The 15,756-nt window shown below is 35.5% G+C and overlaps 1 protein-coding gene across 12 annotated transcripts in view; it reads right to left on the reverse strand.

Annotated features, from left to right (window-relative positions):
* Positions 1-11,234, reverse strand: part of POSTN (periostin) — a 30,848-nt gene extending 19,614 nt beyond the window's left edge. For 2 of the 12 annotated variants that reach the window (XM_056488055.1, XM_056488032.1), the window contains exons 1-9: positions 11,001-11,224; positions 9,426-9,524; positions 5,426-5,490; positions 4,056-4,213; positions 3,272-3,436; positions 2,306-2,452; positions 1,290-1,431; positions 480-692; positions 195-329 (exon numbers count right to left, since the gene is read on the reverse strand). In XM_056488055.1, the coding sequence (XP_056344030.1) occupies positions 195-329; positions 480-692; positions 1,290-1,431; positions 2,306-2,452; positions 3,272-3,436; positions 4,056-4,213; positions 5,426-5,490; positions 9,426-9,524; positions 11,001-11,122 (1,246 nt within the window). In that variant the 5' untranslated portion in view covers positions 11,123-11,224. Of the gene's footprint in view, positions 1-194; positions 330-479; positions 693-1,289; positions 1,432-2,305; positions 2,453-3,271; positions 3,437-4,055; positions 4,214-5,425; positions 5,491-9,425; positions 9,525-11,000 lie in introns of all 12 variants that reach the window. The other 10 variants (XM_056488078.1, XM_056488041.1, XM_056488121.1 and 7 more) reach the window with 9 other exon arrangements.
* Positions 11,235-15,756: the final 4,522 nt, after the last annotated feature.

Consider the following 15,756-nt stretch of genomic DNA (forward strand, 5'->3'; position numbering starts at 1 on the left):
CTGAAATCAAGCTGTGCAGTCTGGTGGTTAGGCTTGTTTTATCTTTCTACAAGGTATGTATTTTGAAAGGATGAAGTCATTCTGTCTATGATGCTCTTGCTGTGAGACTGAGAACAAGTACTGGGGGTTATTTGGAAAACTGTCAGAGTAGCATACATTCTTGTTTATTTTGACAATCTTTTAGGGCTACTAACCTGAGAAAGCACCATTCAGAGGAGCCAGGAGAGTGTATTGGCCTTCTGGCCTTAGAGAAGATGCCAGGCCTAGCTGTGCCACCAGGTCAGTAAATGTAGTCTGCTGAGCCCCTCCAAGCTCAATTACTTGTTTGGCTGCAAATAAAGAATTAAGAAAAGGTATTTTAAAACACAGTATCTTCTTATTCCTCATTTGGATTCTCTGTGCTTATCCAGAACTATATATCTGAGGGAATCTGGGTAAAGTATCTTCAGTGAAACAAGCTTTTCAAGCACATCACTGACCAGAATCAGGAATTAGCACTTGATCAATGAAGTGGATAACACCATTGCTTGCCACAATATCTTTGCGTTTCACCATTTTCACTCCGTTCACAGTCAGACTTTCACCATCACAGCCAACTTCAATAGTGTTTCCTTCCAGGGTTTCATAGACAGCTCCACCTGTGATGGCTTCTGAGCACTGCAGAGTATTTAATATATGGAACTTCACAAGAGCTGCAGAGGAAAGAGCAGCAATTTAATAGATGTAGCTGTTTGGACACATATTCATATATGTATAATTTACATATAGTTTGGAATAAATTATTCCAGTTACACTACTTTTAATTAATTTCACTCACAGGCACTTTATTTAAATTTAATGATACTTTAGGCCTCTAAATAATGTATATGGTCAAACTATTTGGCATCCCCTATATTATTAAAACTAAAAATTGGTTGTGCTACAATCTGCTGGTGACTGCATATGATATGCTCCAAAAGGACCTTTGAGTACAAAATTCCATAGGTTATGCAAAGGTATGAGAGAATTTCATATTCTGATAGCCTGTTTCTAGGGACAGAAATGTCTGTCAGACCTATGCAGCTGAAGTATTAGAAAGGCAATGTGCCTATATTTTCACAGTTCCCTTAAAACCGTTTTGGAGACTAAGTTTTCAATGACTTTCTATCCTTAGGCAAGTATTAGAAGCAGAAGAAATAACTCCTCCTACACACATGAAAGTAGAGGTGCTTGATTCCAGAGCTATAAGGATAATGTATTTTCTGCCTCCTGATCCATACATATTTTTCATTTGGAAAAAGTTTAAATACCTTCAGAAGCCACCTTGTCATGCCTGATTCTTTCAAAAAATCCCCTTGGAAGTCTCTGAAAAGCTTCATTAGTAGGAACAAAGAGTGTGTAATGACCAGGTCTTCCAAGAATATCCATGACACCTGATGTAATGGCAGAATCCTAAAATATAAGTTTTTTCTTTTAAAGATTGTTTGAAATATTACCAAAATACATTATCTGTCTAGTTTCACCTCATGCCAGCAGATACTTGAATGTTAGACTGAAATCATAGTGCTTTAAAAAGACAGATCATGAATGTTATAGAAAGATGAAAAAAAATTGCAGTGAAATTTTTTAATGGAAAAGTAGAAAGTATTGATTTTTGTAAGTTTTTTTAAAGAGATTAAATATGGTTGCTTGCAACTGTCATGAACTGGATTTGAGAGATTTCAGAGGATCCTCTCCATGTTTATGCCTTTGCATTTAAAATACCTTTTTGCATTTATTAGGGAGATGGCAGATGGAAAAGGAGAACAGTTATTTGCAAACCATTGGCATATTTTTTAAACATGCAGCTTGAAATCCCATTGCACTGTGCAGACACATTTTTCAGAAGATGTAAAAATTAGGAACTTGGACAATTTCTAATCATACTTCCTCTGTGCAAGAAAAATCCTTCTTATGTGCATCTATGGGTGCTCTAAAACTTGCTATGAGGTTCTGAAATTCATTTGGCATCTTTACCATTTTTTATCATCCATTTTGAAACTGTTGTTATTTATTCAGCATCAGACACTGTAAGTTCATGCTAACATTTCATTTTCTCAGTGCTTGAAGAGAACACTTTTTTATGTACAAGGACACATTCTGTCCTATTGATGTTGCCTTTTTATATATCTAGATTTGCGATATTAGCTGCAGCTCTTAATTTAATTTATTTCTCTCACTTACTAAGCTAACCCTTCTTACCTCCAGAAATCATAAAGAAATTAAAAAGGAATAAAAAACCCCTCCTTAAATAAACAGAGAAGAGTTTTTATTTTTGTCCACTCACTCTAAACGATGAAAGATCCTCCTCAGATTCAATGATGTCTTGAATGGTATTTCCAACAGCAGTCAGGACACGATCAACAACGTGCACAACACCATTGGTAGCAATCTGATTGCCATGGATGATCCTGGCACAGTTAACTGTAACAACCTGTATTTGAAGAATCAAGTAGGAGAAGATTAAACATTAATTTGAGCACAAGCTTGCTGCCTGACTCTCACAGACTGGCAATGTGTATTCACTGTTGTTATTTCAGATTTTTTTTTTCCAAAATTTGAATCAAAGCCCTGTAAGATTTGAAAGTTTGGCTAAGCTTTTGGAAAGATAGCAGCAGACTAATTCAGGTTACATTGATTTCATATTCATGTTTCATTTCTTACTGAAATTATTCTGATTTGGGTTTTCTTATCTGGCTAATATGGTGATTGTATTTTTAGTTTTTAGTGATGCAACCTGTAGATATACAAACATTTTGATGCATCTAAGACAACAAAGATGAGTGACTTAACTGGGTGGTTTCTAATATTTATAAAAATGATTTTTTTCTAGCCAAATAAGGGATGTGTGTTTCCTACAACCTTCAATGCTCCTACTAAGCGCTCAAATTAGAAAAAAAGATCTGCTTTAATATTATTTAGCAAAACTATGAAAATTAATAGTAGATTTTTCTTTCAAATTTATTATGATCATGTATTTTGACCACAAAAGGCATTGTCTTTTATGAAGAAAATTAATTTTCATTTGAACTTTGATTTCTTAACAGCACAAAGTTTACTCATTCTTTCTTAGGGATTAGTCTACACAGCAGTCAAAAGCCCTTCAAGAGAATATTTCTTTTTGTCAGCAGCAACTGACTTGGTAGATGGTAAATTTTTGATCATATATTTTCTTAGTTATATAAGGAAATAAGGGAAATAAGGGTTGTAATTAAATAAATACATTAGGGGAAAAAAAAGGGAATAGTCTTACCCCATTAGGATAATGGTTAATAAGCAATTTCTGGCCATTGTACATAGACACCAGGGTCAAGCCATTCTTCAGATCTTTTGTCAGCATGCGCTTGTTTAACATGTGGTGGTGGAGAGCATTGTACAGTTCAATATTTACATTGTCAACCAAATTCCTGTGAATTTCCTGAAGGAAAAAAAAAGGAATTTAATTAATTAGAAGCTTCAAAGCATTCTTCCCACTCAGAAAGATGTACATATTGTTTTACTTTAGGATATACTTTTAACATATTCAGCATGTGTTAGGGAAGATGATTTTGATTCCTATAAATCTGGCTCTACTTAAATGATCTTTAAGTCTGATTTGCTCTCCAATGGAAGATGAGGTTTCATCACAGACAAGTCATTGGAGACGCTTTAATTCAATGTTTATTTAGCTAAAATCATTACTAAAGAAGGACACCTGAATTACTGATAATGTACAGCCATACATCTTGCAGCTGCTGGAATTCCTAGGAATTTCCCTGAAACTATGTTAATAAAATTAACAATGCTAATAGGTGTCATGCAAGTGCTTAAATAAGAAACTATTACAGTTGCTTAATACCCCTGAAAGTAAATCCTCTCTAGATTCATAAATGTGTGTTAAACATGTAGATTGTTTCATTATTACTTGTATTATGCCATTCTATGTCTAAAGTCTTGACATTGTTTACAATCTAATTCATCCCACTCTAGCTGCTTCAGCTAAAAAGTTTAACTCTCTCACAATGCACACAGACAGACACACACATTCACACACTTACTGAATCTAGTTGGTCCCAGGCTTCATTGCTTGGTGCAAAGAAAGTGAATGACCCTCGTCCCTCAATCTCTTCTCTCAGCCTTGATATGTCTGAGTACTGCTGAGTGGAGGTGGCGCCCACAATACCCAGAGTGCCATACACGTGATCAATAGGAGCAACTAAAACAAACATGAGGTAAGAATAAACTCTTCAGGCCCCCAGTTTATCACAATCAAATTTTCTTTGTGTCTTTTGCATGCAGAATAGTTCTGAATCTGTTTAAGTCAGTATTAAACAACACTTTTAGATAAAAAATTTCATTGTCAACATAATAAAAAATAATCTAAGCACATCTGCTTGCCATTGTTCTTTGTGTTTTTATTAATGAAAAATTAGTTCAAACAATACTGAGTATTGTAAAGTGTCCTTTAGAAGAGCTGTTGTATTTTGTATCAACCCAGCATGAAATGGGAGGCTATCCATTTATAATCACAAAAATTTCAGTGGAGTGGGTCTCATTCGGTCACAAAGGACCAGAATTCTTTTTGTGAGGCCTCTTGCTCCTTTTCCAGTGTTTGGTTTATGCATCTACTGATTCATCCAGACAGTAATAATGGCTATAGTCTCACAGTTAAAACATGGCTTCATGAGAACAGCATTCATCTCCTAATTTCAGGCATCTAGAAGAGAGACATTTGCATGCAGTCTAATGGTTCTTGGCTCTCTTTATGGTTATGGAGAAGAACAGGCAATTCTAGTGTGTGACTGATCTCATCCTGATGTCAGCATCTGAAGGGAGATTAATTTATCTAAACAAACTGAACTCTGCATTATTGAACATAAAAGGATAATTTCAGACATGGGGATCAAAAATTATGAAATGTGTTCCTTCTCATGCTACTCTTTCCTGCTGCAATTAGCTTTATTTTTACAAAGCAGAATGTGTAAATAGGAGAGATGAATAATTTCTGTCTTCATTTTCACTCTTTCTTTGATAAAGGCTATAAGACTTTTAGATAAATTAGATTCAAGTTTCTTCAGAAAAAGAAAAATACAAAATTTAGATATGCTCCTTGTGTCCTGGCTTTCTGATCACACTGGTATGCTTTAGACTAGTCTCAGATTTGATGGGAATAGAAATTAAAGTTCTTCTTGGGCAGCCTTGGGAACTGAAGACACTATCAATTCTCACCAATCCAAAATCTGGAAGGAGTTGGGAAATTCAACCTAAACTCTATGATCTAATTCAGTGCTAGTTGACTTTTAACTGTGTTTGCTGCATGAAAATGAAGCTGTGCATTCTTGGGCTGAAGAAGAGGCACCTTTGAAACTCTGCTGTAATTGCAATTCTTTCCATATGCCAACTAATCCATAAGAAAATAAACTTGTACCTGCAGGACATCCTCTTGTACCATCCATCTTCATATAGCCAGGACAGCACTCATATAAGACAGTCCTGTGGGATATAGACAAAAGCACAGTTAAATAATATACAGGAGAAATGAAATAATTTTAGCTAAGTATAATTTAATTTTTATTATCAATTTTTCATTGTTAGCACATACTGTTCAGCTATTCAGCCTTTTTTATTGATTATAAATTGGTAATATTTTACTAAATGTAAAGCTTTTGAATTTAAAGAATGACTGCCATCATTAAATTTAATCATTGGGAGGGAACATGGGCAGGCTTATGGTAGGCTCATATAGAGCTACCAAAAGATGATGTAACTAGAAGAGCAGCTGAAGAGCATTAATTTAAGTATTGTGTGTTGAACAGATTATGACATTGAACAAGGAGGAAAAAAAAATAAATATGAGGATATTAAAATAAAATCCTGGCTGAAGGGTTGTAAAGGAAAAAGACAAATTTAAATGAACAGAATAGAAATTAAAGTGACAGAGCTTCATGAGATCACCTACATAATGGTTATAGGGATTAGCCAGTATTTCAGAGAAAGTCCTGTGCATTGTATGGTGATAAAAAGTGGGATAAGAGAGCCTCTCTTTTCCAAGGAAGAATTTGAAGAAGCTCAGGAATGAAGGAGACAACTAATTAGGAGCAGACATAAGACTGGTTATAGAGAAGGAAGTCACTGGAAGGACTGGATGGATGGACACAAGGGAAAGTTCACAGGTAAATGTGAGGAGAAAAACCAGAATACAAAAAATCAAAACCAGAGTTTAAAAAGCTTGTCATCACAGCATACAGAGGCTTTAGTATTGCCATGGGCCAGGAAATGTTATATAATTATGTCAATAAAATACTCTCATTCTCAAATACACTTAAGCTATACAAAACAGAAAACCAGGGTTGAATGAGGATTCTATAATGTAATGTTCATTTTCACATTGTATTTCTTATAAGATATAATGTCTTCTTAATTAATAGACAGAAATAAGAGTTCTACCATTGACCTGTTTGAAAAATTCTCCTCTCTCACAGGAAAATGCAAATTTACTAAAGTTATCACAGAGGCAATTTTGGCTCTTTGGAAGTAATTTAATACATAAACTTCACATATTATTTTTCAAATTATGGTACATTATATGGTACACCATAATGACATCAGTGTTTACTATGATAGATTTATTTTATAGGTGTAGCTGATGTTGGCCAATGTAGTTAGGATGTAGCTGATGAAGACCAATTCCTTGAAGGTTTTTACTGGGTCTTTAACCACTACAGTCCAGCTTTTAATTTGCAGAATCTTTGGTGACAGCTGAGTACATTTCTCTCATGTTTCATAATTTAAAACTGACAAAAAGTTAACCACAACCACATTAAAATGAACAGCTTATTCAAATGAAAAGTTGGACTTAATATCTTCAATATCCAGACTACTTCAAGGGATTTAAAAATAAAGCAGACTGGAAGAAAAAAAATAGTAAACAGCATGATTGGAAAAGTGAGGATTATCATTCCATTAAAGAGAGCAATCTGATGGAGGAGGTGAAGGTTATTTCTTTTTTAAACACAGTCTTTTATTTCTCCATGCTATGAAAATATTTTTCTCCATTCCCTCACATGCATATACATACATGACATATTCACTCTTCTGCCATATTCATATTTTCAACTGAGAAGCCATATATTGAAAGTATTTGTACAGTTCTTTTAGAACATATCTTTCTTTAAAGCAATTCACTGAGGGCTATTTCTTGGGAATGCATTGATAGCATACAATTTAGGCTACAGATTTTTAAGCTAACCTTTTTCTCTTAGTCCTTCTTGCATACTTGCCAAAAGCTAATAATAAAAACATAATAATATGATTATCTGATTTAAAAAATGTGTAGTAGAATAGAAATCAAAATGTTGTCCCAACTGTGTGAACTGCTTTGTCATGAGAAAATATTTTTTCCTTCCCTGGAATAGAAAATCTTTCCCCCTCATCCCATGGGAAGCTATGAAAGATTACAGTTTAATTAGCCTTTGGAAAAAGGAAAGAGGCAGCTGAGTTATAAGCATAGAGTAAGACATGGCAAGTTTAATCCTCATACCATATCCAACAATGATACAATTAATGAAAGACAGAAAATTGGCTGAAGAACATAGTTAAGAAGAAAATGCTTCTTCAGCCAAGCATTACAAGATCAGTGCCTTTTTTACCACATATCTTGTTATGCACAGGCTTCTTTTCAGTTATCAAGTTTCTGCTTACATTATTTATGTTCCCTTACAGTTCTCTGCAGTTGAAAAGTTCTTTAGCTGTGCCCAAAAAGTAAGAAAGATGGGATGGGAGAAAAGATGTTTGTACGGGGCATCATCCCACAATAGGGTTGGAACCAAATAAAACTTGGTGCAAGATGTAGTTCCTCAGTACCTGTGTGTAGGCACAGCACACAGAGGAAGTGCCACCTCAGACCAGACCTGACCAGAAATTACCCTCCTATGCATCCCTACTAGCTCAGTATAAGCCTGTGGCAGAAAGAAGGACGAAAGCAATTATTCAGATAAGAAAACAATGCTGCATTCTTGAGGATTTGGTGAGGTTTGTTTCTGCATTTGTCTTGGATTGGTTTTCTTTTTGTTTGTTTGGGTAGTTTTGTTGTTGTTATTGTCTTTTTTTTTTTTTTTTTTTTTTTTTTTTAATACAACATTGTCCTGACCTCATCCAAAGGAGTGTATTCCAAAGGAAAAAGACAGAACAGCACTACCTTAATCCTTGTTATTCTTGGCTAATAGAGCCAGTTTTCAGTTTATTCAAATCAGCTCTGTGACTCATCTGTTTCTACTTCTTGCTGGCATGGAGATAAAATACTGCTGAGAAACAGTGGAAAGAATTTGGGTCCAACAAATGCTGATTTTAGGAAATTTGTATGTTGCACTCCCATTGTAAATGGGAATTGCACATAATAAGAACTTTCAACAATTTAATAAGTTAGGGAGGATTTGTTAACTTGGAGATATTGACATGAGAAGAGCTGTTGTCCTTTGGATTAGCATTCTTATTAGAGTAACCCCTTTAGTCTTTGTAATTCTGGTTTTAGGATGCAGAGTATAAAACTCATTAATGGCTACGACTAAGTCACAACAGATGCTTTATTATAACCACAAAAACCCCTTAAACAACCCTTAGGAGTTCTATGACTCAACTTATTCTCACACACATCCTTTTCCTCATCTAGCCTTGCTCTGTGAGTGCTTGTACAATGGTAGGGGGGTTAAAATGGAAGGGGAAGGGCAGGTGGTAATTTTGTGTAGACTGTCATGACCAAATCCACCCAGCCCCACTGCTCAATGTCTTCCTCTGGTTAGCTGCATGAGACTTCTTGAGGCCTTGCACAGGATTTGTGAAATGTTTTACAACTAACATTCCTCTAAATTCTAGTCATGAGGAGAACAAAGTCTGACTTCAGTTCGAAGAATATAAGCTGCCCATTGCTTCAAACTATTTTTCCTAACCATAAAGTTATCTATCACTGCTAAACACTTTTTGCTTCTGGAGCTTGCCAAAGTAATGAGTTCCCTCAGACTCATTTTGAGAGCAGACTTTCTTTCATGCAAAGACATGACATCTATCTAGGAATAAAACCACAGAAGTAGGTTGTTTTCCAAAACTGCCTGTGAGAATATTCAAGTTCCACTCAAAGCATTTTCAGGAAATACCCTTCTTCCTAATGTGTCTGCGGTAGAATAAAACTTGGTGCCAAAGCTGTCAGTAGTATGGCAGACTTTACTGAAAAGGTGAAGTATTTTGGATGGCTTGCAGTGTGCCCAGAGAACGAAAGGGGAAGTCAGTATTGCAATGCCACCTGGAGGAGGAGAAGGAAAGATCCTAATAGGAACTATAAACAGTTAGTTTGTCTAGGAGACAATGAATTTTCTAATTGTACATTTTTGTTACCTCAGTCAATGGAGCATAGTTTGGAAGCAGAGCATACTTACGCTTTCTTTCCACAGATGGCTTGCTGGTACCAGTTTCTGCAGGTGCTGAAGTATTTCTTTTTTGTTCCCATAACTTGCTGAAGAGCACAGACATTTGGGCTATGGATGCAGTGAGAAACATTTTTAAAATAAGTTTTTGTACATGAAAAACTGTACATGAAATAGTAGCAAATACTCTCCCTGTTGAGTAAGAAATTAACATCTGGCTTCAGTTCCCAGGACAGGTGTGTTTTGAAGTAGCCACAGTGCAAGCTCTTGGGACTGCCCAGCTGGATTCCTTGGCAAGTCCACCCTCCCTGCAGAGACAGAAGCTTCCCCTTCCTCCTGGTGTGACCCTGTGTTTCTGATGGGCAGAGATCACCAGCTGTGCCTGGGCAAGCCTCAGAATCCATTTCTCCCTTCCCCCTGTGAAGTGAATTACTAGCCACCAGGGACCAGTGAATACCATGGGGCTCTTTTCATTAAACTTTTTGTCTTTTGCACATCTGTGCAGCTGAAGGTCGTGGGGAGATGGGGAAGAAAAGTGCCTTGTTCTTTATGTAGAAGGAAGCCCTGTCTTCTGTAAATCAATCAGCTATTTTGATTACCAACCATTTTGAGTACCGCAGGCACCTAAATAAACATTCTGGGAATTACTGGGGACCAAAGGGTAAATTGACATGTAAATAAAAGGAGTCACAGACTTCAGAGGAGGAGTACGAGTTCTTTAGCATGGTGGTGTACAAAGATGAATTTCTTATGGTCAAATTCCATGCAGCAAGGGAACTTCATGTCTAATTTTTATACTTTTGCAATTAAAACAATTCACCAGTTTAGAAGTTAGAATATATGCTTTACATCACTGGGAAGCCAGTGAGCTTTCTTATTTGAAAAGTTAAAAAAATTTGAAAAGCATGTGTGTAGCAGGCAGTGGGAAGATAGGATGGTAAACAATTCTTATTCACAGAATGTTTTTGCTTAAGAAGACTAGAGGAAAATATCTTTAGGCACATGTGCTTCCCTGACACCAGCTGTTTAAATTATTTCCTTGTCTCCAAGCAGCCTGGCTTGTAAGCATTGCCTTTTGGAAGCCCTGCTGAGCAGCTTGCTGCATTGCTCTAGTGGGAACAGAAATTTCACAAATGATTCCCGGGATATATTCCCATATTAGAAAACATTCAAATAGTGTTCATTATTTTCATCAGAATGGAATAAAGAGAGCAAATATTGTGAATAGCTACCGACTCTGTAAAAGTTTGAAAGTATACATTAAATAGTTCTGATATCCCATTACAATAGTTATGATCTGAAATTAATTTTGGTGATTCTGAATCACGTTTTATCCACTGAGAAGTGGTGATTTTCGATTTATTTCCATTTTATGAAATTTAACAGTATTCTGTCTCCTTTTAAAACTCAGCAAAAAGCTTATTATTCAGGAAAAATTATTGTAAAATAAATTCTAAAATAAAATTCTACTTGAATGACAGTAAAAATTAATAGTGAAAAATTACATGTAATATAATGCCAGAAGAAAAGGGACACTAAAGATTAACAAGTTTCCTTTAAAGTTAGAAATAAAAGCCAGTTACTTACCCCTGGTCGCGTGCCCTTATTCGACTGTGAGTTAAAATCTTGTCATAGTGAGCAAAAGCAGCTGCTGGTTCAAAAACAGACAACAAAAAAGTCGAAAAGGTGAATAAGAAAAAGATCTTCATCTTTAGTCCTCTGCTGCTTCTGGCAAGTCTAGAAGAGAGAACTGGCAGAGGGTCTGGGGAGCTGACAGTTTATATACATGTTAGAAGGTGGTGGGAGGGGACCACAGGATCAACCTGAAACTTTGTTCCACCCCCCTTAGAGCAGCAGCTTTTGCTGCCAGCTTCAGTAACTTAAATCAGCATCATACATTAACCATATATATGTAATTTATTTTAATCCCCAATTGATTAATTTCTTCCTTATTACAGAAGGCTTAACATTTTATTCTGCTGACACAACAACAGAGAGAGTTTGAGAAGTTTAGACTTTGACTTATGGTTTAGTATTTATAGCACTGAGGCATCCAGAGGTCATGATCATTGCGTGTGGTTTTATTCAAACCCAGAGGAAGATGTTGCCTGTTCCCATAAGAACTGCACTGCTTCCCTTTGTTTTCCATGTCCTCACAGTTATCAGCTATGAGCTGTTTAGCTAGTGAAGTTGGTGAAAGTTTCAAATACTGTTGCCAATAACCTGAAATAGCATTTTTGTCTTGAGAAAAAAAAGCTGTATTAACACACATTCTGATTATGAAGTAGTCTTTCAATCAAATCCAGTATAAGTTTAAATATTCATTTTGATTCCAATGATAACAAGTGCTGTTACACAATGCTTTCATTCAGAGCTTTATGTAATATATGATCATATATATCAAAATCACAGAGCATCTGAAAATTTGCATGTGTACCTTTCTGTACTTATTAGTCAGTCCTTCAAAGCCTCTTGTACAGTAAATGGCAAATGCAATTCTGAGCTGTTACTGAGGAAACTGAGGCAGACTCAAGCCTCCTGTGAAGGGATAGTCTTAAGGCTCCAGGGGCAGATGGTATTTGGACTGCAACCCAGGAGTTTGAAGCTTTCATGTCAAGGAAAAAAATGCTGCCATTTATATAGGTGTGCTTGCATAACACTTAATGGTTTCTATGATTAAGATCAGGGACATTTGGTTAAATGGCATGTGGGCTTCTGCTCTATTGTGACCTCTACATACCCAACTTGCAAAAACTCAAGATAGCTCATGGAAGTGTCAGCATCTCTGGATGTATGAGCTCCATGTCTGAAACCTTGCTGACAGATCCACTGATGGAGGTGATGGATAAACTCTGTCATTTCATATTGCAAGCTTTGGGAGAATATCAGTTCTGTGCTCTTATTCCTCTCAGAGCTCTTTATTTCTTTCTGGTCTTTGCAGCAAGAAATACTCTGAGAAATATATCTCTGAATATAAATATGCCTAGCTGTGATATTTCAAGCTGCTAATTGGCCTTAGTTGAATAGTCTTTGCAGCTCTCAATTTAAAAGTGAAAAAATAAGAAGATACACTGTAAAATTAACTTGAAAAGCTTCAGAAAGTCCCAGAACTGTCCCAGTAACCTGTCTCAGGAGTGCCTCCCTCATCTCTGAGATCTCAGCATAGCTCAGGCTCTTCTCTTCCACACTTACCAGGTAGGACCAAAAAATAGGTAGCAATTAATGCTGCTGCATGCACTGAGATCTTGTTTACAGAGCTATCCACCACAGTTAATGATGCAGCAATCTGAGCAGGGCAAACATTTTCCTTTCCATAGTTTTCCAGTTTTCTGATTAGTGACCCTGCCTGTAATCTCAGAGAATCCTGTTTGTTCTCTGCATTGAGTACAGTAAGATATAATATTCAACACTTACCAACAAGTGGGGACATCATTCTACTATATTTAATGGGGCAAGTGTAAGAAAAAAATAGTAAATAGAGAGGTAAAGCTCTCTGAAATAAAGTAGCATAAGGAAATAATATAATGAACACAGGCTTCATTTCCTGAAAAAATATCTAAATTCCTGAATGAGTTATTCTGGTGAGTGCTTTATAAATGCACAGATCCTAAAATGGATAAAGCTTATCTTTTGGTGGAGATGACTTTCTTGAAAACATCAACCCAAATAAAATGGCACGTTTTCAATTTAAAAACTTTTAGTAGTAGCAAAACAAAACAAAAACCATAAAGAAGGAAAAACAGAAAAAAAAGAAAAAATCTTATTTTTCATTTTTGTTTATGTTAAACTCGGTATCAAAAACAATATGGGACCCAAGTTCTATTTTGCTTGTGATATATTTGCTTTATTCACTTGTGTCTATTGCTACTTTATTTATTTTAATTTGTTGTTTATTTAGCAGGCTGACTACCCCACCAAGCTGCCACCTTAGTTTTTTCCCTTCCTTCAGCTAAATGCTTTGTGCTATTATATTTCCTAAGTGATGTGATGTTGAAGTTCTAATTATAAATATTAAATACATAATTATAAAATAGATTAAAACAACTCATAGATTTGAATTATTGCTGTAGTAATAGGAATCTTTATTATCCACAACAGAATGAGTGTATCCAAAGAAATAACTGGAACAAGAATAGAACACATGCTGATTTTTATCTTCCAGGAAATGTAAATAATGTCAAGAAGCAAAGTCTAAGGAATCTGCTATTCTGAAGTTTATTGTATTTCTCTAGAGACCTCTAGTGGAGAGAAATCTGTAAAGTAATTTTCTGAAAGCTGTGTTTAGTGTTTATACTAAGAATTTATTGTATGATATGCAATCCTTTTTATTATTCCTGTAGAGGTTTAGTTTAACTATATGATCCAAATTCTTTGTATTCAAGTATTTAGGATTGTGAATAACTTCTTTTGCATCAAATTGAAGCAACAGAAACATCTGTCTATTAGTAATTTGCAGCTAATCTATAAAAGTGAAATCTCAACATGGTAGCAATATGTTTCAAAAGAAGCCAATGTTAATTCTGGACTTAATTCTCTCTGGCCATTTACTGCAGGACTTAATAAAAAGGATTCTGCTCCCGAATAGAAATAATTTTTGCTTTAAAGTTGAAATTTCATTTGGCACACATTGTCAAATATTTTTTCTCCTCATGTTTCCACCTTTTTCAAATAACTAAACTTATTCTATACCTTAGCCTGTCTTTCCAAGGGGTTTGTCAAAATACCTTAATATTATTTTCCCCATGACATCACCCAGAGAGTGTGTGACATAGCATAAATATATAAACATATATGGGAATTAAACCACAGAAAGCACTGCTAGATATAGAAACGTGAAGATAGCTCAAAGCCATCTGAATTTAGAAGAAAGGAAGACTCAAAGTTGTCATTCTGGTGATTCAGACTGTTTATACTAGCCAATACTTTGGTTCCTTCTATATTGTAAGGAAACATTCATCTTTGGATATCCTCAGAAGTTGTAGGTATCTGGTTTTAAGCAAGTCAACAGAAGCTGTAAAATCAACCTGATCTCTTAGAAAGTGCTATTTTATAGTCAAATTTTGATGGAAGAAGACATAACCCTAAAATTTTAGAATACCCTGTACATATTTCAGTTTTTGTATATTATGAATTTATTCAATAATTTTTATGCACAATTATTAAATTTAAAATGTAATGTTTTAGATGTTATTCTAAACTAGGAGTTAAAGTATCTTGTATGCCAATTTCTGAATCTGTTTTTCTTTAGAAAACAATATTTAATGGTGATTTACAAAGCCAGGGAAGGATTGCTTCTAATAAATCTCTCAAAAACTTTTCATTGTATGGACTGATCCTTCTTATGCATTTTGGGAAAAAAAATCTACAGCCCCAAACATCAAAATATTCTGCTTTTTCTGTGTCAATGTGACATTAGAAATCCCATCTGAATTGTAATGTACACATGGCAAAATTTTATAAAATCTAGCAGTATAAGCACGATTTACATGGTCTGATTCCTCAATCCTGATATCCACATTTAGCTCAGCTACCCTGAAAAATTAAGTTAGGATTAGCCTTACTCCTCAACAAAAAGGAATGTTGATTTCTCATCTGACAGCAGGTGATGCTGTTGCCATTGGCAAACAGTTTTTTTCTTCCCGAGAGACTGAGCACATCTCCCGACGAGGCAGCCCGTGATAAAATCCAATTTATGGATTATCCAAGCGCAATCTCGGCTTCTTGTGCTTGCAAAGCACGTGGCAAGTGTCAGTGCCACACCGAGATAAGAGCAGAGGGAGCCAATCAATGGGAGTTAAAAACTCATCCAGGCAGCAGGAGAATGTAGCAGAGGGTCCCAAAGAAGCTGTAGAAGCTACAATGGTGTTTGTGTTGGGCACCACTAATTTTTTAATGTTGCCCCAGAATTAGATGGTGTGATAATGATCTACACTGTGTATTTATGCTCTCTATTATTTGCTGCTTAAAGGAAAAAGCATAGACAAGCAAACAAAGAAAAATCCTGTGAGTTTGGCTGTGTCATCCAGTTTATTTACTTCGTGAACTACTGTTCGAGAAGCAAACACTTTTTTTTTTTTTTTTTTTTTTTTGTTGAGGTTGAAATGACAGCAAATTGTCAGCAGCATGCACCCTAAATGGCCCAATTAAATGCTTCTTTGCTCTGCTGGAAAGCTTTTAGAGATTTCAAAGGTCATTTAAACTATTCTAGTGCAGGTAAAATCTATCACACTTCTAGTTAATCAAAAGGTCATTTATTGCAGTGTCTGTATTGTCATGAACACCAGAGTGGCTCCTAGGATATGTACACTACACAAATAGTATCTGTTTCATCTGGTTTGAGTTT

The sequence above is a fragment of the Oenanthe melanoleuca genome, chromosome 1 (genome assembly GCF_029582105.1).
Source record: "Oenanthe melanoleuca isolate GR-GAL-2019-014 chromosome 1, OMel1.0, whole genome shotgun sequence".
Taxonomy (NCBI): domain Eukaryota; kingdom Metazoa; phylum Chordata; class Aves; order Passeriformes; family Muscicapidae; genus Oenanthe; species Oenanthe melanoleuca.